Source organism: Engystomops pustulosus, chromosome 5 (assembly GCF_040894005.1).
Source record: "Engystomops pustulosus chromosome 5, aEngPut4.maternal, whole genome shotgun sequence".
In the NCBI taxonomy this organism is placed as follows: domain Eukaryota; kingdom Metazoa; phylum Chordata; class Amphibia; order Anura; family Leptodactylidae; genus Engystomops; species Engystomops pustulosus.
The window spans coordinates 128,217,034-128,244,981 of record NC_092415.1 but is presented as its reverse complement, the minus strand read 5'-3'; the positions used below and the strand labels follow the sequence as shown (position 1 = coordinate 128,244,981).

The window sequence follows — 27,948 nt, the reverse complement described above, 5'->3', positions numbered from 1 at the left end:
GCCCCCCAGTAATATACAGCATGCCCCCAGTAGTATACAGTCAGCCCAGTATTAAAAAAAAAACTATTTACTCACCCCCCCGGTGGTCCCGATGCGCGGCGCTGCTCCCCCGATGTCATCGCGGCTCCTCTTCTGGCTTCCCGGCTCCTCTTCTGGCTTCCGTGCCGTCTTCTTTAACATCGTGTTGGGCGCCGCAACTGTTCTCTCCCGTGCGGCGCCTAGTATGACGCGCCGCTGCTGACGTCATACTAGGCACCGCACGGGAGAACAACAATGGCGGCGCCCAACGCGATGTTAAAGACGACAGAAGACGGCACGGAAGCAAGAAGAGGAGCCGGGAAGCCAGAAGAGGAGCCGCGATGACATTGGTAGAGCAGCGCTGCGCATCGGGACCACCGGAGGGTGAGTAAATAAATTTTTTTTTACACGGCTTGACTCGTGTATAAGCCGAGGGGACGTTTTTCAGCACATTTTTTGTGCTGAAAAACTCGGCTTATACACGAGTATATACGGTAACTATATTTGAAACTTCAAAAGTTTACAAGTGAATAATACATTTATTTCTTCTGAATATGAAGCACTGTAACAAAAGAGACATAAGGAACTGAATGACCACTGCTTGAATTTTAAAGGACTGATTTGGTAAGCTCTGTGTAGCACTGCGGAATATGTTGGCACTATATAAAGGAATTATTCAAATTATTTTCATCATCAAGCCACTTGTAAGGCTTTTTCACGTGTTGTTTCACATCAATGATGCCAAGCAACTCCTTTTGGAAACTACATCCTCAAAAGAATAAAGTTAGGATTTTTAAAACATATGTGCTTTCCAAAAAATTAATGCACAATGAAAGTGCATTTTTTTTTAATAAAAAAAATACTGTATATATTTGAGCATAAGTCAACCCAAGAATAAGCTGAGGTACCTAATTTTAACAAAAAAAAAAAAAACCTATTGACTCACATATAAGCCGAGGGTGGGAAATGCATTGGTCATAGCCCCCCACCCCCAATTTAAAGCCTGCCAGCCCCCCTGTAGTATATAGCCTACCATACCCCTGTAGTAAAAAAAAAAATAAAACACTTTAAATCACCTTTCCGACATCCCCGTAGGTCCTCTTTCCGCTTGGGATCCTCTTCGGGTCCTTCCACTTCTCTTCGGGTCTTCGCGCTCAGCCGGTACACACAATCATGTCAGCCTCTTGCCGAAAATTGTGTGTGAGCCGCCAGCAAGGTGACCCAAAGAGGAGTGGAACGACCCGAAGGGCTTCGGAAAGGGGAGTACAGTATTAATTTTTTTTATTGACTCGAGTATAAATGGTTTCATCAAACAGTATCCTGTACCAAGCTTTTTCCACAATGAAAAGTCAACTCTCTACAAGACCTCATCCACAGAAATGTGAGCTAGCTACAAACTGTAGCTAAGTGGTTAGAATTACTTGAAGAGCTGGGGACCTAGGTGTCAAGTCTCAGAGTCACCATCTGCAATTAGTTTGTATGTTCTCTCTGTGTTAGCGTGGGTTTCCTATGGTTTCCACCCACAGTCCAAAACATACTGGTAGGTTTATTATTGTGTGAGCCACATTGGGGACAGGGACCTGGCAAGCTCTGTGTAGCGCTGTGTAATCTGCATGTTCTATAGAAATAAAGGAATTATTATTATTCATTATTAACTCATGCCCCATCGCCTTCTGATGGGCAAGTCTACAGTGTAGACATATACTGGCGTGATGGAGTGAGTTGCACTTGTAATTTAGTGTTTTGAATGGGCTGGCACAGGTAGCAGAATTTCAATCCATGAAGGCATAGTGTGTTACAGCACTAACACTGTGGTCCCAGTCGGCTTTAGGTCATTGACCAGGTACTCCCATGTAGTTCAAAATAAATCTTATCCCACTAGGTGAGATCTTGCATGGAGTCTGAGACCAAGGAAGATTGACAGTTTTCTGTTTTTCCCCCATCTTCAAGTAATTGTCACAATAGATGTTGCATTCTCACTGAAAGGCTTGCCTAATATCTTTTAGCCCATCCCAGCATTGGGTCTACAATTTTGTATAGTGCGCTTAAAGCCGAAGCCCTTTTACGATTTTGTGTTTCCATTTTTTACTCCCACCACCTTATAAATGTAAAATGTGGTGTGAGGGCTTGTTTTCAGCGTATCAAATTGCACTTCATTGTGACAGTATTTAAAGCTGTATTCCCATCTGGGAATTCACATTTAATTAAATCAAATTGTAAACATTTATTCAATTGGATGTTGTAAAAAAAAAAAAAAAAGTTACTTTGTGAAGATAATTTCTCATAAATGTAGTCATGTTGCCCCTTGGAAATGAGCTTCCTCGGCTATGACCACCAAACATTTAGGCACTGGTGGCCAGACAGGCGCTATTGAGCACTGCCTGACCACATGGATTCAGTGTTCATTACTACAGGACGGCTGTGCGACATGCAGCAACTCCTGGACATTTAATATTCAGAAACTTTTTTGTTTCCTTGTACATTCACTCCAGCAGAGGTGGTTGCATCCAGGAACACAGTCTTGTTTCTAAGGGACCAAATAACTACATTTATGGAGAAATTATCTTCACAAAGGAACATTTTTTTTTTTTTTTATAAACTCCAATTGAAGAAATTTTTATGTATGGCAGATTAATGAAACTCCTCTTAAAAGTCAATTAATAATGCAATTCTAACACCATAGATCTTGTTATAGCTCCCATCTCTTCCTTGGCTGCTCATTGCAAAATCCCAGGGTGTAGGCGGGCCTCTCTAAGCAGACACATTATGACTCATCTAGTTTTGTGGGATGACAATGTGGTTAGACACCAGATGAACGTATATATATATATATATATATATATATATATATATATATATATATATATATATCTCTATCTATATATCTATATATATATTCCTGCACCCTGATAATCTGACATTGTAGTAAACATATAGAAAGAGAGATTAGACAGATCAGAGATGCATGAGATCCATTACATTACAGACACAGCACTGTTACATCTGTTCTCACAGATAAGTGATCCAGGAGAAGGGGAGGTAGACTCCTATCTCCTTGTAGCTTGCGGCTGGTCTCTCCTCACAATCTCCTGTTAGGAAGTGAATCAGTGTATGCGTCTTTGAGCTCCGTGCTAGTGCTGCAGTGGCGGGGTTACAGGCACATAGCAAAAAGACATAGAAATCTAACCACACACAAATCCAAGATGTCACCCAACCCCAAGTCTGCAGTTACAGGGTCAGATCTAGGGGCAACTGAAATAGTGTACAGTAATAAGAGAATAAGAGAAAGTGTGATTTTGGAGTGCTGTGTACATATGAGAAACTTGCCTTCAAGGGAATACCTCTTTAAGGTACGGATCTCTAGTAGAGAGGGCCTATGTGAAGGAAACCGTGATGTTTTGGACCTTTGAAGGATACCCAATTACTTAATTACCCTTTTTTGATGCTCCCAGAACACATGGGTTCTGAGATGTGTAATCTCAGAGTACAAATACACAGGTAGAGCAATACATATGTTAGTTACCTTATGTGTGGGCCTAATGGAACCCGATGCTCCACACCTTAAGACCTTTCCTGCACTTGATGGTTAATGGTTTCCTAAACAAAAGCACACAATCTTATTGAATCGCGGCATAGTGCATTATCGTCGGACAATGCACTTTCGGTGAACTCTGCTGTTTGAAAATGGGAAATCTGCCCAAGCCTTTAGGAGCAGCTGTGGCAGAAAAAGGTGTTCGTTATTATCTACCCCCTACAGAGCCAGAGTTCCTCTGCAGCCTTTCAGGTCTTCGGCAGGTACAGTGGAGGATTTGAGTAGTGCAAGGCCCCCCTCCTCCCACTGGCCATATTTATTGGAGCCTATATCTCTCCACGCCTTCTAGCTGATGTTATTGCTATGAAGAATGTCGTTTTTAATGTCAAATCTTCAACAATGGCCTACTCTAAAGATTCGAAGGGAGGACCAGTGACAGATTCTAGCTGGTGATACTTTAAAGTGTGGCCTTAGTATAGCAGTGGCCTTCACAAACCTTTGAAACCATTTATGAAAGTCTCTCTCAACTTTAAGGGACGGAATCTTTAGGCCTTTAACAAATCCTGCTTGTAAGAAGTCCAGCACCTGTGAAACATTAGGTGACAGCAGGTTAGGAGGTTTAGACCCACAGAAAGAGAAATCTCTATATCTGCAAGTAAATGGCATAGGCAACAAGTTTACGACTTGCCTTCAAGGTGGATACTACCATGTTCGACAAGCCTAGTGACATTAGAAATTCCCTTTCTGGATCCACACCGAGAGCTGGAGAGCCAGTGGGTACAGTTGGTGGACTGGTCCCTAGAACAGAAGGTTGACACGAGAAGGAAGAATGGGATCCGATTCCCATCATCTTTAGAGATCGGAACCAGCATTTCTCAACATTGGCTCAATGAGAATCGCAGTAGCTCTGTCCTCTTGTATCTTCTGTACCAATCTTGCTATGACTGGAATGGGTGGAAATGCATTCATTCATCCAGTGAGAAGAAAATCATTGTTTTGGCATAGGAGCAGGTAGCAAGCATATCTATCATTGATTGACCCCACTATGAAGTTAGATCTGAGAAGATGTCGTTGCTCAGACACCACTCATTCTGATTGATTGATCAGTCAGGTAGTCTGCTACCTTGGTTTCTTCTCCCCTCAGATGTATGGCTTAGAGTAAGATGACAGTCTTTGGCCCAGGGGGAAAAAAAAAAAAAAAAAAAAAAATCTTCCTTAAAAGGAAACCTACCACTTGAAGTGGCAGGTATAAGAGGGAACTACCGAGCACCAGCTCAGGGTGAGCTGGTGCCGGAGCTTAATTTTTGTTAGTGTTTTAAACCGCAGTATCGTGGTTTAAAACACTTTTTAAACTGTATGGCCAAAGCTGCTTTGGCGCAGGGAGGTACGCGCTTGGCGCACCATGCGCGCGACTGTGCCCGCGGCTTTCATTCACTTCCTATGTAGCCGCATGCACGGTCGCGTGATACTGCGGTTTAAAACACTAACAAAAATAAGCTCCGGCACCAGCATAATTCATGTACAAATGGGTACTCAAAATATAAGCTAATATGTAATTAGTTATTTAAAATTTTGCTCCCCTAAGCAGAAAATGCTGGTGACAGACTTATGAAGAATTAAAATGCTACCGGCCCTTTAATCAGTCCATGGATTTCCTCCGCGCGGTCTATTGCAGAGCAGACATGTTTATGTGATCACCACTATGTTTGGCTGTAGTCGTTGGTTGCAGTCCATCCAGTATGGTCAGTGTTGTGGTGATATGCAGGGATGGCAGTTACACATCATTACTATGGTAACAGAGCAAGATAGTCTGTTAGATCATCACTAGGAGCAGAGCACAAGAGGAAGGAAAAGTTACTGAGAACTAAAGGATCATGGAACTTGTAGTTAACAGTGGCGGCCATCTTAGTGGGCCATAACAATTTGTAAATCATAAAAACAAACCATTTAAGCTCCGTTTTGTGACTAATGACATTGAGTATTGTTGTATTCATTTATTTAGATCACCATGGATTTTTGTGGCAGATGTTCATATTCCCCTTTAACAACAGAGGATTGGAATTCCTTGTACCCCCTGATGGCGCAGATATTCTACCGTGGCGACATTGTTTGAATTGTTTGCAACTAAGCAGACGGTGTATGGAGCGTTACCTGCTCCGTAGTGGCCAGAAGCCCCCTCAAACCCTGGGCAGAACAGACAGTCCTGCACCCAAGATGATGCCGAGGGAACCCAGCCACGCGCCAAAAGACCTGGTGCCAGAATTCCAGGTACAAGACACGCAACAGCCCACATCAATAGGAGATTGTAATAGTAGAAAAATAGCAGAAAAGAACGAAGGGGGCCTGAGAGATATAAACTATCAGCTATTAGGGAGCGAAGTGAGTAAATGCTTGGCACCATACTTGGCTGCCATACAAGCCACGGTAGCAGAAGTGAAAGATCAGGTGGGGAAACAAGAGATACGCATAGGGGAGGTGGAAGAGAAATTAATAGATATTCGGCAGACGGCATCAGATATGTCAGAGAGACAACAAAGCATGGATCGGCAGCTGCACATGCTGTATGAACGGATTGAAGACCTCGAGAAACCTGAGACAGGTAGGCCTCCCAGAAACCATCCCAGCGGCCAAGCTATATGGAATATACAAGGAGGATCTGCCACGAGCCCTAAAACTGGGGGGACGGCGCATAGTGGAACGGGCCCATCGGGTGGGCCCGCCACCAAAGGCCCAAAACGGGACACAGCCAGAAGGAAAGCCGCGGCAGGTGATAGCCAAATACCTGAACTATATGGACAAAGAGGTCATACTCCGGGCCTATAGGAATTTGCGCTCCCCGCTATATATAAAGGGCTCTAAGGTGCTGCTTTTTCTGGACTTTTCTATTGACGTTACCAGGAGGCGCAAGCAGTTCAGCCCTGTCTGCTCAATGCTAGTGACACATAATTCACGCTTCCAACTTGCCTACCCTGCGATTCTTCGCTTCAGAACAAGAGACGGGGTCCAGCACGAGTTCACGGACCCACAGATGGCGGCTGCCTTTGTAGAACAGATGCTCAACGAAGATTTCTCCAGCTACAGGAGACCATCGCGAGAGGGACAGCCAAGACACATCAAGACAGGACTGGGGCTCCCCTTCAAGGCAGAGAAGGGGAGCAAGGCAAGAACATGGGACTCCGAAAAAGGGTCGCACCAGAAGAGACCATTGAGGACTAACAGCAGGTATCAGGGGTTACTGCAATTAGGTTTGTAACCTGGAAAGGCACTTTGTGGAAATGAAGAATAGGGGCCTTAGAATGCTATTATAGGAGAGAGGGGGTGTAGATATTGCATCAAGATGGGAGGGAGAAGGGAAGGGAAGGGGGAGGGGTACCCAAAAAAAAAAAAAAAAAAAAAAAGGGAGGGGGAGGGTCTGCAAGATGCGAAGAATTAGTGGGATAAGGAACAGCAAACCTGAAGAAAGCAGAGTAGAGGGGATATGGCGCAGCTAATCTAGTAAAATGTGCCACAGGCGGAGGAAGGGAACTATGCAAGACGTCAGAAAAAAAAAAAAGGAAGTCATTGGCTTGAAAGCATAGTCGAAGGAACTAAGCTAGGGTGAAGGGTTAATTTAAAAAAAAAAAAAAAAAAAAAAAAAAAAAAAAGTTGTTCCATAAACGGTAAAATACACAGAGGAGAACATTGTTCTCTTTGGTAAGGGTCGCAGCTAATAGGGCTCAAAAGAGGTATACTTCACCCCCAGAAAGTAGGTAGAACACAGCAAGACTATCTTATTCAAAATGAGGGTGGTGTCGTGGAATGTGAAGAGGCTGCGGGCCCCGCAGAAAATGATTATGGTCCTTCGTCACCTTAAAAGGTTGAAAGTAGATATCGCTCTGTTACAGGAAACACACTTGGGGACAGAAGATTTTTCTAGAATGTGTAAACTTTGTGTGGGGGAAGTGTACGGATCCCATTCGGTAGACAGGAAGGCAGGAGTCCTCATTCTGATTAATAAGTCCCTGGCGCATAAGCTGGTGAGGGTGACAAGCGATGGGGAGGGGAGAATGGTAACAGTACAAATCCAGTTGGCCACAGAAGTGCTAAGCATAACTAGTGTCTATGCCCCGAACACAGATCAAAACTCTTTTTCATACACTGAGAGACTCATTAAATGCTGACCTCACCTCCTGGAAAATAGTGGGGAGAGACTTCAATGACGTAATGAACTCACAGGAAGACAGGGACAGAGGGAACAGGCCAAGGAGGGGAGATCTGAGCAGGGCGATCCCGCTCTCTGAATTTCAAAAAGCAATAGCACTCGAGGATATTAGGAGATTACATATTCCTCAGGAATGGGAATACACTCACTATTCACATCCGCACAACACATGGTCTAGAATAGATTATGTATTTATTTCCGACAGCCTACTATTTATTTCCGACAGCCTACTGAGGAGAGTTCAAGCGACCCAGATAGAGAATATGGTGATCTCGGATCACTCTCCGGTTCAGATAGAGGTGGCAGAAGTCTGCCCTAAAGGAACTGATTATCTATGGCGGTTTCCAACGTTTCTCGCTCGTGATGAGGCCTTTGTAGTCCTGATGAAGGGTTGGTGGCTCGAGTTCATAGAGAGAAATGGAGTTCATGCGACTGATTCCTCACTGTACTGGGAGGCAGGTAAAATGTATTTGGGGCCGTATAATGGATTATGTCAAGGTGTTGGGGAAAAAAAAAAAAAAAAAAACAGTGAGGCGGTACGTAAAGCCTACACAACCTTCTTGGGAGACTCGGCACCAGCCGATAAAGAAACATGGTTATGAGCGCAGAAGGAATACATGATATGGGCAGAAAGAAAGGACTTGCACAAGTTCGGGGACAAATCAGGGAAGTTGCTGGCAAACTTGGCAAAAGGCAGGACACAGAGGTCCCATATTCTGAAGCTCAAAGACAGTAGGGGTTGTGTACACACTGACCCAGCGAAGATCACCTCCTTATTGGGGGAATTTTATGCAGATCTCTACACAGACTCACCGGGGGAAGAGGCAAGTGGGATACAATTTATACAGCAAGTAGAACTGCCCAAAATAACTCCAGACCAGCTGCTGGTACTAAACGCCCCTATTTCTGCGGAGAAGATTCAGCGTACAATCAAAAACTTACCGAATGGTAAAATTCCGGGCCCGGACGGCTACCTGGGTGAATTTTATAAGGTCATGCAAGAGCAAGTGACTCCGGTACTTGCCAGCTTATTTACCAAATTGGAACAGGGAACACCACTCTCAAGACACCTTAACATGGCGTACATCTAATACCAAAAGGAAGGGAAAAATCCAGAAGATACTGCCCTCACTAATAACGCCAAACCAGGTAGGCTTTACCTCGGGACGCTCGGCTGTCACTAATGTATGCAGGGTTCTGGTGGCATTGGACATGAGCTCTAGATTACCTCTGGGAGCGCTGGCGCCTGTCCTGGTCAATCTGGACGCAGAAAAGGCGCTTGATAACGTCCGCTGGAAGTGGCTAGGGAAGGTGCTTGATGCTATGGGCTTTGAGGGGCCCTTTCGAAAGTTTCTGGGGGTGCTTTATCAAAATGCGTGGGCTAGGATACACACCCCAGGCTTCCTATCTAAGCTCTTTCCACTACAGAAGGGGACGCGTCAGGGCTGTCCCCTTTCGCCGCTTCATTTTAACATCGCTCTGGAACCTTTGGTGAGGTTACTGACTGGAAACCAACTTTTTGAAGGAATAGAGGTGGGCGGCTCATCACTAAGAGCAGCATTGTTCGCAGATGACATACTGTTTATGGCGAACCCGCGAGCACAACTTCCAGAGCTTCTGCAGGTGTTCTCCGATTTTGGGGAATTCTCAGGTTACTGTCTAAATAGGGAAAAATGTGAGATCCTCTTTTTGGGGGGAACAAACCAGCAGGGCACACGAGAGTCTGACATTGGGGGAATCCCAGTAGCAGCCTCTTGCATCACCTACCTAGGAATAAAGATAGGCAAGACCCCGGACTCCTTGTACCGCCTAAACTACCCCCCTCTTTTCAGTAAGATAACACAGGAACCGCAGCAGTGGCAGACGTTGCCTCTGTCACTATTGGGGAGGAATCATCTGGTCAAGATGATGAGCATCTCCAAATTACTATATCCCATGCAAACAATTCCGCTGTTACTAAAACATAAGGACGTCCTTAGCCCAAATAAGGAGATTTCTCATTTTCTATGGCGGGGCAAAAGACTGCGGAACTCACCATGACAAAGGAACAGGGAGGAATGAACCTGCCGGACATAAGATGTTACAACTTGGCCTGCATGATGCGGCATATACTAGATTGGCTGAAAGACAGTAGCTATTATTCAGACACAAAGTTAGAAGAATCAGACTGTTGCACCCCCTGGGACCTCCGTACCTTGCTGCATGCCCTGATAGGCTCATTACCACCCGGGATCAAATCCCTAGTTATCCTCAGAGACACCTTATCGTCTTGGAAGGCGATCAGAAAGGCCTTTCATCTCCTGTGGATGGTTTGTAAATACCTGCCATTGTGGAACCATCCTGGGTTTCCCCAAGGTCGCCAAAGTAGACTTTTTGTAGAATGGAGGGAAAAGGGAGTGCATATAGTGAAGGTGCTACTACATATGCAGGAACACAGATGGATGACGAAACAGGAAACCATACAAAAATATGAGCTGAGGGGAGATCAAACAATACAATTTGCGCAGGTAAAAATTTTTTATCTAGAGAAAACCAGGGACAGACAATGACTTTGACCGCATGTTGAAATTTCCTATTCAAAATGGGGGGGGGGGGGGGAGGAGAGAATCTCCATCCTATATTCCTATATCGGTTTCTTTGTAAAAAAACTAGGAAGCAAGGAACTCACCTTCAACAGTTGGGGCAGACAACTTGAGGTGGAGGACATAAGGGAAAGAATTCTTAAGGGCTGGCAGGCGGTCAGGAACAATGTTCTTAACCAAAGATGGAGGGACACTCAATTCCGCATTATGCACAGAGCAATCTTCGCCTTTAACCTAGCCCCATCCCCAGCATTCCCAGAGAGTAAAGTGGAATGTCCCAAGTGTCAAGAACCAGGTACTGATCTGTATCATGGGATCTGGGAATGCCCACAGTCTAAGGCGTTCTGGACAGAGGTGCAGGGCCTAGGTACTTCCTTGTGGGGAAAAGAGATACGCTTGGATCCCATTGGATCGGGGGTGCTGCCAAAACTGTTTCATGTGGTTAGTTTAGTGGCAAAGAGATGTTTATTGCAGCAATGGTTGAAACCCGGGTTCCCCCCGTTATCAAAGGTAATGGAACAAATGACCCAACTCTTTCATCTGGAAAGGCTGGAAGCAGAGAAGGCCAAATCTAAACTAACGGAGAAGTTGTTTAGGAGATGGAAGGGCTTTTTAGTGCATCATGTTTCTCCCCAGGACCAGGATAATATCCTCCAGCCATTTACTCTAACACAGTGGCATTCATCATAGGGTAAAGGCAATAGGTAGGCCCAACTCTAGGGGTAAAGCCTAGGCTGCAGAAGTAGGAAGAGCCAAATACGTGGCAGAGGGGGATCTGGGAAGATCCCAGACCAAAGTAGGAATACTGTATACGAATTTTCTGTGTATGGAAATTATACCTGTTTGTTTTATGATCTGCAAGTCAGATACTTACCTGATGGATCTTTTGTGTTATATGTAATTGATGGCCTGCGAGCCTCATCTATGTACAGTGAATGTTTGTATAAAATACAAAAATAAAAATTAAAAAAAAAAAAAAAAAACACGGAAGGTATACACAACTTGATACCAGAAGTGCAAAGGGGGGTCCTGAAGGAAGTCTGACTTTCACAGACCTCAGAGCAGTGAGAGAGCCTGCAATCGTCTTTTTAAACTTACCGATCCACACTGCCGGATCTCGCTCCCTACGACTTGATTAACGGCGCGAGATGTCACGGTGGATAGACGGCAGGAAGATGCTTCACTGATACGTGATTGGGAGAACGGGCAGGGTTTCATTAGCTACTCGAGGCCACGGTCAGAGCTGGCTGGCCACTCTGGCCAGGAAGGGGCCTAGGTACACAGATTGAAGCCAGTGCTGGTAGGGTAAGGGATAAATCATTTAATGGTCTACCCCAATTCTACCCCTGGAGGAGACCCCATAATCTCTACTCCCTGCCCCAGAAGGGACAGGAACACACTCAGGTGTGGATTCTGGTGGCAAGGGAATTTAACTTCTCTGCTTCCTACAAAAGGCAAAGGGGTCATGCTCCAGTTGGGGCAGTCATGGGGGACGCAATGGAAATTAACTTTTGGGTAGAATTTGTCCATACTACCTTATTCAACACACCATTGGAGCGCATCTCAATAGATTCCACCTGAACCTGTGTACCATATGTGTGGCTAAAATGTAAATTCTGGTAGAACCTCGCTTGCGGCAACTGATATTCTGCTTGTAATTGATCGAACACCTTACATCTACCATCTGAGCGCAGTAAATCAAGGAATTAGCAGCACTCCGTGTCCAATTCAGGGGTGTTTATTCCAAGTGACAGTACAAGTGACAGTACAGCAACGTTTCAGCTAACTCAATGTAGCCATTATCAAGCAGTGTATGGCTACATTGAGTTAGCTGAAACATTGCTGTACTGTCACTTGGTGAATAAACACCCCTGAATAGGACACGGAGTGCTGCAACTTCCTTGATTTACTGTTGAACGTAGCGGTCTTGGATCAGACACGCAGTAGCCTGCACCCAACGGGTTGAACCCCTTTTCTTTACTGTGCCGCCCACCCACACAGCAGTTACCATCTGAGCACAAGTGCTTCTGTGGTCTCACCCTTTTAATTCCCACGGAGTTAAACCTTCAAAACAGAATAGTTCTGACAAAGCAGGGTTTTGCCAAAGAGTAGTGTTAGAAGTGAATTTGGGGACTCCAATAATACTCTTGACCACATTTGTGACCCAAGACTACATTGGTTTACCGCAATGCCCCATCTTCAAATCCCGCCTACAATGCATGTACAAGTGTTTTAAGACCCACTGAGGCCCCTTCTGCCTCCTCCCGCATCCTTTAAAGTGCTACAACTGTGATGCCAAGGATTAAAGGTAATGGGTTAGGCATTGCTTAGCCTGCATCTCCCTTACGCCTTTGTAACTTATCTGGACTAATCCTAGCTTGCGGACCTTTCCAGAACAATCTCCTAAAGAACCCAGGGATCCTGTGAAAGTATTTCTAGGATAACCACACATTTGAATTGTGCAACATATAAACCAAGAGGGGCATCAAAACCATCATAATGAGGTTACTCCTCCCGATTGAAGATAGTAGGAGTTTACACCAGATTCTTATCTTTGTAGGGAATCTGGATAATAATGGATTCAGGTTATCACTGATGTAGTCCGTTAGGTGTGGTAGTAACTTGTAAATCTAAGTATTCAAAGCTACTACACACCTCCAACGGTAACCCTACTGGAATAGATTTATTATGGCTAGATGCCAACGGTAGGAAGACGGATTTGTGCCAATTGATTACAAAGCCTAATTAGATACCAAACTCTTTACGGTCCTCCTTTACCACTTACTTTCTATTCCTAAAATTCCAACCTTCTTCACGAGAGATTTTAACATAGCTATTAACACCCCCCTCTCCTGTCCCGCTTCTCAGATCTTATGACTACCTCTCTAGGTCTTTAACAACTCTGATTCTCACACTCAAAGAGTAACAGTTTCTTCAACACTGAATTCTACCAATTCTTTCTACTTTCTAACCATAACCTCCTCTATATTTTACTAAGGTTTTTTTTTGTACAGAAGGTTTTAAATTTGTAAAATGCATTTAAAAAAACTTAGTAACCCCATTTTCATACCGCCTCAAAGAATAAGAAAAATATGTCATTTGGGACACACAGTGAAAAAAACGTAAAAACCAAGCCCACAAGGATTTATTTTTCTGCTTCCCAGTACACAGCGTGGATTATTAAAGGACATCTACCACCAGGATGAAGGATTGTAAACCAAGTACACTCAGAAACTGCTGTGTGCCCACTGTGGCATGATATGTTCTTTTATCTTGTCATGCCCTGTTTATAAAGAAAAAAAGGCTTTAAAAATTATGTAAATGAGCCTTACGGAGCATGTTTGCATAATGTTAAGCCTGTTTTTGTAAAAACAAGGGAAAAGGAAGATTAAAGAATAGCAGATTATGCTAGGGGCGCACACACAAGTATGACTGTGTGCTTGGTTTACAATCCTTCATCCTGGCGGTAGATGTCCTTTAAATACAGTCACTGCTAAGTGCAATTTGTTACGCAGAAAACAAGTCCTTATACAGCCCTTTTTGAATGCGGGGAGTGGAAAAAAAAAAATAAATAAAATTTAAAAAAGTGCCTTAGAGGGATGGGGTTGAAGACATAAGAATTCTATTTTTGAGTTGACATCTATTCTATGGCTTGTTTTTTGTGTAACGAGTTGTGCTTTTATTGGAATTTATTTTTCAGTTTTACTGTCAAGTTGGAAATTTTTATTTGATAATGTTCACTGTGCAAGTTCAGTAATTATTTAAATCGCCACAATACTAAATGTGCAGTGTTAGCAAGTTGAATTTCACCTTTTTTTTTTTTTTTTTTTAAAGAGTACCCGTCATGCAAAATAACCCCCCTAAACTAGATAAATTTTCATAAACTGCCATTAGAGAGCATTGCCTCTATCCCTTCATTGTCCCTCTACATGCCTGTAAACCTAAGCAATGAGGTCCTAAAGCTGTATGCAAATGACCTGTGAAATGTCCAATGAAGCATTAGCATATTCAAGCTGTCCACTCTATTCATGAGTGGGAGGCACAGCCACACCCCCAGTGCATGACTGACAGCCTGTATAATGATGTACTTCCTGGTGCTGGTGGCCACGCCTCCTGGTGTGTGTGTGTGTGTGTGTGTGTGTGTGTGTGTGTGTGTGTGTGTGTGTGTGTGTGTGTGTGTGTGTGTGTGTGTGTGTGTGTGTGTGTGTGTGTGTGTGTTTAGGAGAGATATAGCAGCTCCAGGCAGCCATGTTACAGCAGAACATGTCAGATTCATGTGTAGCTGATGTCTGTGTCTCTCACCTGTATATTAGGAGGATGCAGCATGTCAGCAGATGCAGCACACACACTAGCAATGCTTTACTATACATTACACACAGACATGAGCAGGGGGAGGAGAGGGGAGGGGTAACAGGGGTGACATCACTGCCTTTGACCATGTGACCAGCCTCATTTACATGATACAAAATAGATGATTTTACAATGAATAATGTATGAAATAACTAGATAAAGGCTGGGATGGGATCCTTGAGAGCTGCTCCAACAGGTAGTAGTGACAGGACAGGTGACACAGACCTGATGACAGGTGTCCTTTAACCCCTTCACGCTCCGTGGCGGATATATCCGCCATCGAGCTGCGGCGCGACATGTCAAAATTAGGTCATCCCGTCGCAAGACGGGATGACCGACCGCCGAGACCGGGCGGGATCGCGATGGGACATCCCCCCTCTGACATCACAGGACCTGTCACGTCGGTCCTGTGATGTCGATCGCTGCGATTGGCCCGTCTTTACAGACGGCCAATTGCAGCGATCGGAGGCTGCAGGCTCCGGGGTTAATGACGTCATCCCGTCTTGAGACGGGATGACAAAACCCCGGAGCATGCTGGGATCGAGAGGGGACGTCCCCCTCTGACATCACAGGACCGATCTGATTGGTCCTGTGATGTATATCGCTGTGATTGGCCCTGTGATGTATATCGCTGAGATTGGCCCGTCTGTTCCGACTGGCCAATCACAGCTATCAGTGACTGTGGAGGGCAGACCCAAGACCCTCCATGCTCTCCAACAACGCCATTCTGCGTTTGGTAGTGTTGGAGAGCAGAGGGTTTTAGGATCTGTCCTGTGAAAGTTAAAAAATACCTACTACACCGATCCTCCATCCCCTCCCAATGTAATCCCACTTCCCTGTACTATCCCCCCTATCATCTGTATTCCCTTTCCCCCCCAAACCACACTTTTAAGTGCGAAGCGTGTGGAGTAGGAGTTTAGTGGTGGAGAAGGCGTTGTGAGGAGGAGAAGGCGGTGTAGTAGTGGAGTGGAGTAGTTGTAGTGTAGGTTGCATACTATCCACCCCCCCTATCATGTCCCAGAAGACGTATACGGATTTGGAGGTCTATAGTTTTATGGCCTCCGATACGGAGTCAGCTAGTGGGGACGAGATTTATTTGTCTTCCTCGTCCTCACAAAGAGACTCAGAGGAACCCCCGAGAAGGCGCTTAACGCAGTAGTGCTGGAGTGCCCGAGACTTCTGCTGGAGTGCCCGAGACTTCTGACCCCACATGGGTGACCCCCAGTAGTTATGCCCTTCAGGTCCCTGATTTTACGGCCAGCCCTGGGATACACAGAGACACGGCAGGGCTCGGACCAGTGGACCACTTTAAGTTTTTTTAGAGCTTATTAGTTTGATGGTGTCCCAGACTAATCTCTACGCTGCACAATACATTGCCCACAAACCCACTTCTTTTTATGCGCAACCCCACAGGTGGACCCCTGTTAGTGCAGCAGAGATGGAGAAGTATTGGGGCATAGTACTTCTTATGGGACTCGTCAAAAAGCCCTCTATTAGGGATTATTGGAGCACAGACATTCTGTACCACACCCTGATGTTCCGCATGGCAATGAATAGGATGCGCTTTGAAGCCATCCATAGGTTTCTGCATTTTGCTGACAATTCTCAGTGCCCACCCAGAGATGACCCCAGTTATGATAGGCTATATAAGGTCCGACCCATATTAGACTACCTGAGTGCCCAATTTATGGATGTGTATACTCCAAAGAGGCACATATCAGTGGACGAGTCCCTGGTACATTTCAAAGGGAGACTTTAGTTCCGCCAGTACCTGCCTAATAAGAGGGCACGGTATGGCGTGAAGATGTATAAGCTGTGTGAGAGTGCATCAGGGTACACTTTTAGGTTCAGGGTATATTAAGGGAAGGACTCTAGGATAGTGCCCCCTGAATGCCCCCCCTTCCTGGGAATAGCTGGAAAGATAGTGTGGGATTTGATGCACCCACTATTGGACCAGGGCTACCACCTCTACCTGGATAATTTTTATACGAGTATTACCCTGTTCAAGTGCCTCGCTTCCAGACAAACTGCGGCATGTGGCACTGTTAGGAAAAATCAGAGAGGTCTCCTTAAGTCACTGCTAGGGGAAAAGCTCAGAAGGCATGAGAGCCGAGCACTATGCAGCGACTCAGTATTGTGTGTTAGGTACAAGGACAAGAGGGATGTCCTTGTACTAACAACAATACATGGGCACAGCATCACCCCTGCCCATGTACGAGGTACCAGTGCAGAAGCCCGCAAGCCGGACTGTATTTTGGATTATAATAAGTACATGGGAGGGGTGGATTTGTCGGACCAGGTGCTTCAGCCGTACAATGCCATGCGGAAGTCGAGGGTGTGGTACAAGAAGCTGGCCGTGCACATCATGCAGATGGCATTGTATAATGCTTTTGTGCTGCATCGATATGCCGGCCAGAGGGGAACTTTCCAGGAATTTCAAGAGGTGGTAGTCAAGAAGCTGATTTTTAGAGACCAGGAAGGGGAGAGTGCTAGCACGTGTGGAAGCGAGGCCACATCACGGATTGTACAAGGGCAGCACTTTCCCGGAGATGTTTCCCAAATAGCCAGCATGGGAAGGAACCAAAAAAGGTGCAGGGTGTGCTCCAAAAGGGGCATAAGGAGGGAAACCATATATCAGTGTGACACATGCCCCGACAAACCAGGGTTATGCATGAAGGAGTGTTTTAGGATATATCACACGTCCCTGGATGTATAATTGTACCCTGATGCACACAGCTCACACATCATGCCGCACCTTCCCTGCTGAGCTCTTCCGTGTGCCCAGCCTGTAGATTATTGCCACATATGGGGTATTGCCGTACCCGGGAGAACCCACATCATGATTTTTGGGGTGTTTGTCTCCCGTGGCAGGAGCTGGGCACAAGATGACATAATGGATAATTTGTACTATGCACTATCCATTATGCATCGTCCTTGGGGTCCACCTGTGGGGTTAAAACGCTCACTACACCCCTAGATTTATTCATGGAGGGGTGTAATTTGTAAATAGGGTCAGCTTTTAGGGGTTTCTACTGTACTGATCCCTAAGGGCATCTACAAATGTTTTTTGATGTAAAAAAAAAAAAAAAAATTAAATGTCTGTGTTCCAAATACCATTCTATTCCGATCCCTGCCGTGTCTCCACCTTGTAGCCTATTGCCATACATGGGGTATTGCCATACCTGTAATCACCTGCAGAAAGATTTTTGGGGTGTTTATCCACAGTGGCATGAGTTGGGCTGTTTTCATTTGTCACTACAATGGCATATTTGAGAAAACAATGCTATTTCTACACTGAACCATTCACTTTGTATTACATTTGGGCCAGCACGTCAGGGGTTAAAATGCTCATACAACCCTAGATCAATTCTTTGAGGTGTGCCCTTTCCTTAAATGAGGTCAATACTCGGGGGATTCTATTGCACTGGTACCTCAGGGGTACCTTAATAACATTCTAGTGAAAAGGGTGCTCCAAAATCTTATTCCATTCCTTCTCAGGCATGCCGTGTGCCCAACCTGTCAATTATTGGCACATGTGTGATATTGCCGTACTCGGGACAACCCGCAGAATGATTTTTGGGGCGTTTGTCTAAATTGCTATGGGTTGGGCACAATATATTAGGCACTAAAATGACAGACATTTTTGAGATAAAAACACAATTTTTACTATGCACCATTTACTTTGCATTAGATTTTGACCAGCGTGTTGGGAGTAAAAATGCTCACCACAACCTCAGATAAATTCTTTGAGGGGTCTAGTTTCCAAAGTGGTGACATCTTTGGGGGTTTTCTATTGTACTGGTACTTCAGGGGCTCTTCAAGTACACTGTGGCACCACAAAACATTTGCAGCCAAATTGGCCTTCCAAAAGCGCAATAGTACTAACTCCGTTCTGGACATCGCTGTGCGACAAAGGAGCACTTAACATCCACATGTCTGGTATTGCCGTACTCGTAGGAAGCAGGGCAATAATTTTGGGATGTATATTTACCTCAAATTTCTAATGAATGTGTCCATTTTAGGGCTAAATGAGAAAAATCATAATTAAAAATTTAAATTTCAGAATTTCAAATCCATTTTTGTTTGCTTCTGGAAAAATAATAAAAGGGTTAACAGACTTCCTAAATGCTGATTTGAATAGGTTGAGATGTTAGGTTCGTAAAATGGTGTTCGTTGTGGGGGTATACAGTACAAAAGCCTTTATAGAGCACTTCCAAACTGCATTGATCACCACAAATTTTACATTTTTCAAATTAAAAAAAAAAAAAAAAAAAACGGAGAATTTGCTACTAACACTTGAAACCTTCTCACATCCATAAAAAAAATGGAAACGTAAAACAAATAATGGAAATAAAAAGAAGACCGATGGCAAAAGGTTTCTACCCAAAAAAAATTGTGGTGTGACTTTGTCTAAAAAGTATAACATTTGAAATTTTGAAAATTGTAATTTTTTTCACATTTTTCCTAAATTTGTGAATTTTTACCCCCCCAAAAAGAAACGGATCACCGAAATGATACTACTAACATAAACTACAATGTCTCACGAGAAAGCCTTGTGATTTTGAGAATGTTATCTTAAAGCGTTGAAAAGTTACTACCACAGGAACAGACACTGGTCAAATTTCTGAAAAAAGGGCATAGCCTTAACCTACAAACAGGCTTCGTCCTTAAGGGGTTAATGCCTAGGTCATGTGGGTGAGACACTTATGGTTTTAATATTTTTTAAAATTGAGAATTTTTATGTTCTACAGTTTTATCTTTAAAAACATAAGTACTAATAATTTTAGCTATAAATTTATTTTGAAAGTTGTGAACCAAAGGGTCTCTTGAACAAAATTATATTAAATATATGAATGATACAAACTTATCTCATTAAAGAAAACATACCTGAGCCAGATCCTGAAGTAGTCATATCATATATTAAATCTTTAAGAGTTGTCCCCTCCGATATAAATGGTCGATCCAATGATGCGTCTTCTTCATTTGGAACACGGTGATGGATAACTGCACGGTTGTGGCATATGTAGAGGATGAACATGAGTAAAATACAGAGGAAACATACAGGACCAGCAATAATTGCTGCCAACTCCACTGGTGTAAAAGGAGGCAAGGGCTTTGGAGACAGAACTGTAAGAATGCATAGTAGAAAGATATATTAAACATTAAATTTCACATTTAAAAAAAAATAAAAATATTAAAAAAAACAAGGCAAAAATAAACAACTAGGAGCCCTGGAGATTTGTATTACCTTTCAATATGAGAAAAATGCATTTACATTCAGTGATAGTGGCTGGAATTAGCGCACCAAAGTGTCAGATGGCACTCATGTTTCAGATCTCCAGCCTTAACAGAGCAGAGTGCCTTCCCTATCACTCTGCTGTTATATCTGACCAGAAACCCAATACTGCTCTTAAAAGAGGACCCGTCACCCATAAAGCAGCTCCTAGCACTACCCATTTTTGGCAATGATAAACTGCTAGCTTTAATCGGAACCCTACGATAAAGCTAGCAGACACTCCAGAGTTGTACCTTCAGAACTCTGGACTGCACTCAACGCAGTCGAGTGTATTCAAGAGGGGTCAGTCTGAGGTGCTGCTTCTTCCCCAGACGGCCCCTCCCACTAAATAGGCCAGCGGTGACTGTCACCCACAAAATTAAAGTGGAAAAACACATTACAGGCTGATCCAACTTTGATTTAAATACTTTAAAGAAGTCCAAATGAGGCTCAGTATCGGGTGTGTTGTTTAGGACCTCCCTACAACGCCTCGGCATGCTCCTAATGAGGTTGTGGATGGTGTCCTGAGAGATCTACTCCCAACAAGACGTTGGTGGATGGAGCCTGCTGGAGGTCATTTTGCAGGGCTCTGAAAGTGCTCCTCCTTGCAAAAAAGCGGAGGAAGCGGTCCTGCTGCTGTAATGTTGTCCTTCAATGGCCTCCTACACCTATCCTGATGCACAGGCCTGTCTCCTGGTAGTGCCTGTAGCCTCTGGACACTACCAAACAGACACAGCAACCAGTCCTTCCACAGCTCACATTGATGTGCCATCCTGGATGAGCTGCACTACCTAAGCCCCTTGTGAGGGTTGTAGAGTCGGTCTCATACTACCACGAGTGAGAAAGCACAACCAAATCGGCCAGAAAGTATAGGTCCTGAGAAGTGGTCTGTGGTCCCCATTTGCAGAACTACTCCCTACACATGTAAAGGAAGACTCTCAAATTTGGTTTCTAAACGGCAAACATCACTCTTTCCCTTTTAAGCCCTACTGCATATCCATACAACATTTTATATGATTGAAGGGTAAGAAAGTGAGAACATTTTCACCTTATTCTTTTTTGGGGCCTAATTGAATCAAACACCTGTTGGAGCAAATACATAAATTACACCTTGCTAAATTCACCAAGGTGAGTACTTTTCAAATTGTCTCTTGTTGGGGCTTTCCTTTGTTTTGGTATCATTAGGGCTCTCTAAATGTATCCCGAGGCATTAAAACCTTTTCAGCCAGATTTGTCCTCCAAACACTAAACAAGACTCTTTCCCTTTTAAGTGCCCCCCTGTGCCCGTACAGCAGGGTACAGTGACAGAATGGGTATTGGCATACTCAGGATGAATTGCAATAAATATTGTAAAATGCATTTTTAACCCATTGTGAAGGTGCAAATTTTAGTGTTCAATGAATAAATTGTTAGATAAAATTATATTTCTGTAAAATCGTTGCCATTTATTTTTCACCCTCAGTTAACGCTCATAGGGTTAACAAACTTCTCAAAGGATGTTTTGAATATTTTGAGGGGTGCAGTTTCTAAAACGGTGTAATTTGTCGGTTTTTGTCATATAGGCCTAAAGTCACTTCTAACTAAATTGGTCCCTCCAAAAATATGTTTTAATGATTTTCGTAAAATCTAAAAAATTACACCTAAAAGTTTTAAGCCTCCTAACAGCCTAAAAAAAAAAAGGAAATGCTGTTTAAAATATGACAAGTCAAAGCAGACATATGGAAAGTGTTAGTTAGTCATATCACCAATATAACTTGCCAACTTTTCAAAAAGTAGAACATTTTAAATGCTTTCAAACTTTAACAAATTTCTGTTTATTTCATAAATATATAAGCAATATGTTAAGTGTATATTTCTCAACTAACATGAAGTACAGTGTATCACAAAAAAAAAAAAAAAATCTCACCATCATATGGATATGTTAAAGCGTTCCATTTAAAAAAAAAGGGCTGTAATAACTGCAATGATACAGGGCAAGTAATAATTGTAAACATTTTTTACAAAATGCAATGAAATATTTTATAACCTAGAGAATAAAAGTTAAAAGGAAACCTACCACCACAAATCTACCTATAAAAGGTAGATCGGCTGGTAGGTGAATCAATGGGACGTGAGGATAGCCCTTTTAAGGGCTAATCCTCGCGTCCCCGCACTTTTTTGGAAACTTTTATTACCCCAATATGTAAATTTTGTTATGCGGTTACTGGGGCGTGGAGTAGCCGCATCTGAGGTTACACACGGCGGCTACTCCACGCCCCGGTAGCCACTTTACCCCTCCTACTCACCATCTTCGGCGCGCAGCTACTCGTAGCTGCACGCCCTCGTCCGACGATCCTGCCATCTGCGCATGCGCAGAACAGCAGGCACGCACCTGCGCGGTCACTGCTCTGAAGCCGGGGCTGCACAGGCGAGGGCCTGCTGTTCTGCGCATGCGCAGACGGCAGGATCGTCGGACGAGCAGCTGCGCGCCGAAGATGGTGAGTAGGAGGGGTAAAGTGGCTACCGGGGCGTGGAGTAGCCGCCTCGTGTAACCTCAGATGCGGCTACTCCACGCCCCAGTAGCCGCATAACAAAATTTACATATTGGGGTAATAAAAGTTTCCAAAAAAGTGCGGGGACGCGAGGATTAGCCCTTAAAAGGGCTATCCTCACATCTCATTGATCCACCTACCACCCGACCTACCTTTATAGGTAGATTTGTGGTGATAGGTGCCCTTTAAGTTTCATTAAAATGTTGTTCTAATAAGTCGAGGTCTCTGAATAGGCGTCCATTAGGCAGCCTACGGTATTTAAAAAAAAAAATAATAATTAAGCTCTAGTTGGCATAGAGATATAGTTCTGAACAGTAAAGTGAAAGTTGATCCTAGTGTCCGATCAACAGCCATGACATTTTGCATTATGATAAAGGTTCATCCAAAATCCATTACCCCTCCCCACAAGCATCTCAACTAGCATGTGGCTTCCTTGGGGCTCGTGAATAGATCATTAGTATCTTTTTTATCATACATTACAAGCTACTGCATCTTTGCACTCCTGATAAGGCATCCCCTTTAAAAAGTGTACCATACACACCTAAAATGACCATTGATTTCTTATCCTCTTCAAAAGCATTTTCTATGGTTTAAGTATGTCTTCAAAGGTTTTTCACTTAAAGGGAACCTGTATTAGTGACCTAATAAACCAATACTAGCATGTTGTCATGCAGCCAAACACCTTCCAGATAATGTTTCTATCATGGTACTGTATAGTGGCACCATCCAGAAAATCAGCTTTGTTGTTTATACAGTGGTATTGGTAACTATGTGGAATCTATATTGTACCGCCTATATATATGTTATATGTTAGAGTCGTTCAATAAAGTGTAAAAAAAAACCCCACCTATATTGACAATTTTACTATAAGCAGTATGCAGCACGGATGTATCCATATTATTTACATGCCATTCCTGCATATGAGTAGCTAGTTTCATTAAATCAGGTAAGAAACAACGTAATTGGCAATTTCAGGACAAGACACAATTTTTGGAGTTCTGTCCTGAAATTCTCATGTTCTTGTTCTCATGCCTTGTCTTGTGTCACAGCATGTCTTCTTTTAACCCTTTAAAGGCAAAGTCACTATTTACCTTCCTGACAAGGCATTATTTTTAGAATTTGACATGTGTCCCAATTTTTAGAGTAAATAATGTTAACGGACCATAAAGCCCAACCCTAAATTCTACAATACACAGTGTTGATCCAAAAGGAGGCAAAACAAAAAAAAAAAAAAAAACCCTCTGCAAGGCACTGATTTGGCAAGCTCTGTGCAGCGCTGTGTAATCTGTGAGCTCTATATAAAAAAAAGGAATTAATTATTATTATGATTAATGCCAAATGGCCCAAAGCAGGAGAAATTTCTTTCCAAACATGGTGGCTACAATAACTGCCAGAATTTAAAGAAACTAACGTATAAACTTCTTCTGGTTATTCTGCTCAGTCTTCAGGTCCCCGAGCTTAGATGACAGCCGCGTGTTGACATCATTGTCTCAGCAAGCAGCCAACTTCATAACGTGGGTGCCGGAAACGTACAGGGAGAGAAAGACTGAGATTGATCACTGGAAGCAAGAAAAGGACTGTCAGGCTCCAGGGTTAGAGGACCCACCGGACCACCGTGGACAATGACGCAAGCCGACACCTGGGATCGGAGTCTAAGCGGTAACCGTTTTTTACCAGAGCCCGCCGTGAAGCGGGATGGACTTGCTGCGGCGTGGTACAACCAGGTTGTCCCACAGGTGTGACTTTGTCCTTGGGGGCTGCCAAGGCGAGGTACAGAAATGTTGAGCAAAAGCGTAGTCAAAAACAGGCAGGAGGTCAGGAGAGGTAGCACAGGATCAAAGTCAACAACAGAACCGCGGTCACAACGGGAATTCAGAACAATAGCACAAGGCACCCAATAAGCTTTTTTAAAAGCGTTGAGGCACAAAGAGGCTTTCTTATGACGGATTCTGGGAAGGGCCAGCGCCAATCAATGGTGTGCTAGCATGCCCAACCACCGAAACAGAGACCAGAGCGTGGAGAGTTGAGTGAGGGTGACAGGGCGCTGGAGCACAGATGAACCCGCTAACCATGTCAGAACCCGTGACAAGAACCTGTGGGGGCAGGGGCATTGAAAGAGTACAGAGTTTTTTTTTAATATAGACTGTATAGAGTGTAAGCAAAGTTAGTTTTTTTTTAACAGGACATTGTTTGTGAATTTCAGAGAGAAAACCAGGGAGGGATAATATGGGAGAACACCTGCCTCCCAAAAAAAAAAAAAAAAAAAAAAAAAAAAAAAAAAAAAAAAAAAAAAAAAAAAAGAAAACCCACCACACCCAAAGTGTGTGGGGAAGATCAACTTTCTGCCAGAAAGATTTGATCAATGGGAGATTTCTAAATTCTGCCCAAAATGTAGCAAGTGCTGTGCCCTTATAGAACTGGCACAAGTTTTTTCATGGGCAGATTTTTCAGCCACTTCATAAGAAAGCTGGATAAAAATTTCAATCCTTCTAGCGATCAATGTGGAAGAGGCTTGGTCTCATTTATTTCTTCCTGAAAAAATAAATACACTAACGCTACGGTTTGGAGAGTTCTATTATTGAAGGATACTGCAAATAACGTCAACATTATTAAAGGATTTTTTCTTTTATTTTGGGAGTTGGACAGAAGGAGGGAAGAACCCCTTCCTAGTAATGCGAAATGTGGAGATCTACAGGAAAGAGTGGCTAATTCTCCTACTCTTTTTGCTGAGGTAATAACTAATGGAAAACGGTCTAGTGAGCAAGAAGTATTATGGAGATATTACCTAAGGGCTGGAGGGGTGGACCTAACAGGGTTTTCAAGACAAAGGATAGATCACAGGAAGGAAATTTTAAACATTGTAACCCAACCACACTTACATGCTGGTGTGTGCCCATTCTGGCAGGATCTGCAATTCTTTTAGCTTCTTAGGACCTTTTATATCCCCCACCTTAAAAACAAGGTTTAAAAGATTATGCAAATGAGTATGAGGGGCTCTGAGCTCCATAGATGTCAATAGAGCCCCTCAGGCTCTCTTTCATAGAGGGGAGGCACACACCAACATGTAAGTGTGCTTGGTTTACAATCCTTTATCCTGGTAGTAAATTTCCTTTAAGTTTACTATCAACCAATAACCCCCAAGTCTTTCTCATTCAATTTTACCATTTAAAACAATTTTAATTTTCATTTGCTTGAGCCAAGTGAACGACAATCTATATTAAATCTAATTTGCCATTTGTCAGACTAGGCATCCAGTTTCCACAAATCTGTCTATAATGTTAAAGGGGTTTCCACACTAAAGAAAATTCTCACATTTCAATCCCCTAGTGATGTTAACACAATAAAGATAATTTTAACCCTTTACTTTACAGTGACGGTCAGTGCATAATGCCAGGGTGTGGGTGGGGCCTCTCTAAGACCTCTCTAGTTTTGTGCGGTAACAATGTGGTTAGATTATCAGGGTACAGGTTTAAATACACTTTCATCTGACATTGTACTAACACAGACACATAGAAAGAGATGAAACAAATCAGAGATGCATGAGATCCATTAGAAGCCTATTATACACACAGCACTATTACATTTGTGCTCTCACATATTGTGCCTGTCTCACTCTTCCCCCAGATCACTTATCTCCTTGTAGCTTGTAGTTTGCAGCTCGTCTCTCCTCACATTCTCCTGCTAGGAAGTGAATTAGTGTATGCGTCTTTGTGCTCCGATGCTATGACTGCAGGGGGGCGTGGCTACTGGCACATAGCAGAAAGACACAGAAATCTCATCTGCTCAATCTCCCACAAAAATCCAAGATGGAACCCAAGTCAGAAGTCACAGGGTCGTGTCCAGGGTAAACTGAGATTGTGTACACCAGGACTGAGGGAGACAGGCTGGACTTCTATGTGTGAAATGCTGCATTTTTGTTAATAGGGAATGTGTTATTTTGTTGCACTGTACATATAAGAAACATGTGTTCGTGGGAATACCCCTTTTAAACTGTACTCCTATGTATTAGTTATTTTACTGAGTTTATCATCTGCAAATATTGAAACTCTACTGTAGGTGATTAATCAAAAAAAAAAAAAAAGACAATTCTGTCATATGGCACTACAATTGGTTATAACTTTGGTATTGAACGGAAGGAGCACCATTCGGATCAGATTTGCTTTGATCTGCACTTTACAGATATTTAAAGAAAATCACCCAAAAAAAGGGTAAATATACGCAGCTTGATCTTGATCCACGCGCTCTCCATCACCAATCTTGACACGCCAGTATCACATAGATAATAAAGCTATAATTAGCAGCACAGAGCTGGGAGGTTGTGAGGCCTGTGCATAATTAGCAGCGTAGAGTGCAGTGACGCTAATAAGAAGTTTTTTTATTAGGTGAACTTGGCGTGTTATGACTAGCGACAGACAGGATCAAGATGAAGAAAAGAACATACTTCACCCCTTAAGGACGCAGCCATTCGTAGCTTAAGGCTCAGCCCCATTTTTTGGATTCTGACTTGTGTTGCTGTATACGGTTATTACTTTGCAACACTGTTACTTATCAAAGCGATTCAGAGATTGTTTTTTTCCCCACATGTTGTACTTCATTTTGGTGGCAAATTTTAGCTGATAAGTTTTGCATTAAAAAAGAAAAAAAGTGATTTTTTGAAAGACTTGCCATTTTCAAAATTTGAAACAATTGTGTTTTCAGGCAGATAGATTTACCACCTAAATAAGTTGCTGAATAACATTTCCCATATGTCTACTTTACATTTTCATCATTTTTGAAATGTCTGGATAATTTACTTTGATGTCACGCGGCTTTTCAGAATTGACTATTTTGGGGATAAATACAGTTTTGGATGACATTTTACATATTTAGCATCAAACCCCCTATATAATGAACCCATTTTCAAATCTGCACCACTTAAACTATAAGGAACAGCTTTTAGGAAGATTGTTAACCCCTTGAGATCTTTGTAGTAATTGAATCAAAATGGAGGTGAAAGTTAGAATGGTCAAATTTTGACTGTTATATGTTCATTTAGCCCTAAAATTTACACATTTACAGAAGATAAAAAGAGAAAACCTCATCTTACAGTTTTTTCTGCAATTTCTCCTGAGTACAAAAAACCCCCAAATGTGGTCGATACTTGTATTATGGGCGCACAGCGAGGCACAGAAGAGAAGAAGCGTCCTGCAGCTGCCAGGATTTTAGTTTCCTCACTAGCCCCTCTTGTAGGCTATAAAATTTTCGCTTTTTTCGTTATGGGGATTTTTTTGCAGGATGAGATGCTTTTTCCAGTGTTACCATTTTGGGGTGGGTATCCCCTACTGTTGAAAATTTAGGAACTTTTTAAAAGTGTCAATTCTGTACTGGGTTTTTTTTTTTCCTCTTTTGGTGTTCACCTTATAGCCCAGTGATGGCGAACCTATGACACGCGTGTCAGCACTGACACGTGTAGCCATTTT

The 27,948-nt window shown here is 43.1% G+C and overlaps 1 protein-coding gene across 4 annotated transcripts in view; it reads right to left on the bottom strand.

Moving 5' to 3' along the window:
• The window catches only part of LOC140133187 (TGF-beta receptor type-1-like), a 113,451-nt gene that overhangs the window by 71,110 nt on the left and 14,393 nt on the right, over positions 1-27,948 (bottom strand). For 3 of the 4 annotated variants that reach the window (XM_072153004.1, XM_072153005.1, XM_072153002.1), the window contains exon 3: positions 19,571-19,810. The exons of the other annotated variant lie outside the window; for it this stretch is intronic. In XM_072153004.1, the coding sequence (XP_072009105.1) occupies positions 19,571-19,810 (240 nt within the window). The remainder of the gene's footprint in view (positions 1-19,570; positions 19,811-27,948) is intronic. 4 annotated transcript variants of the gene reach the window in all.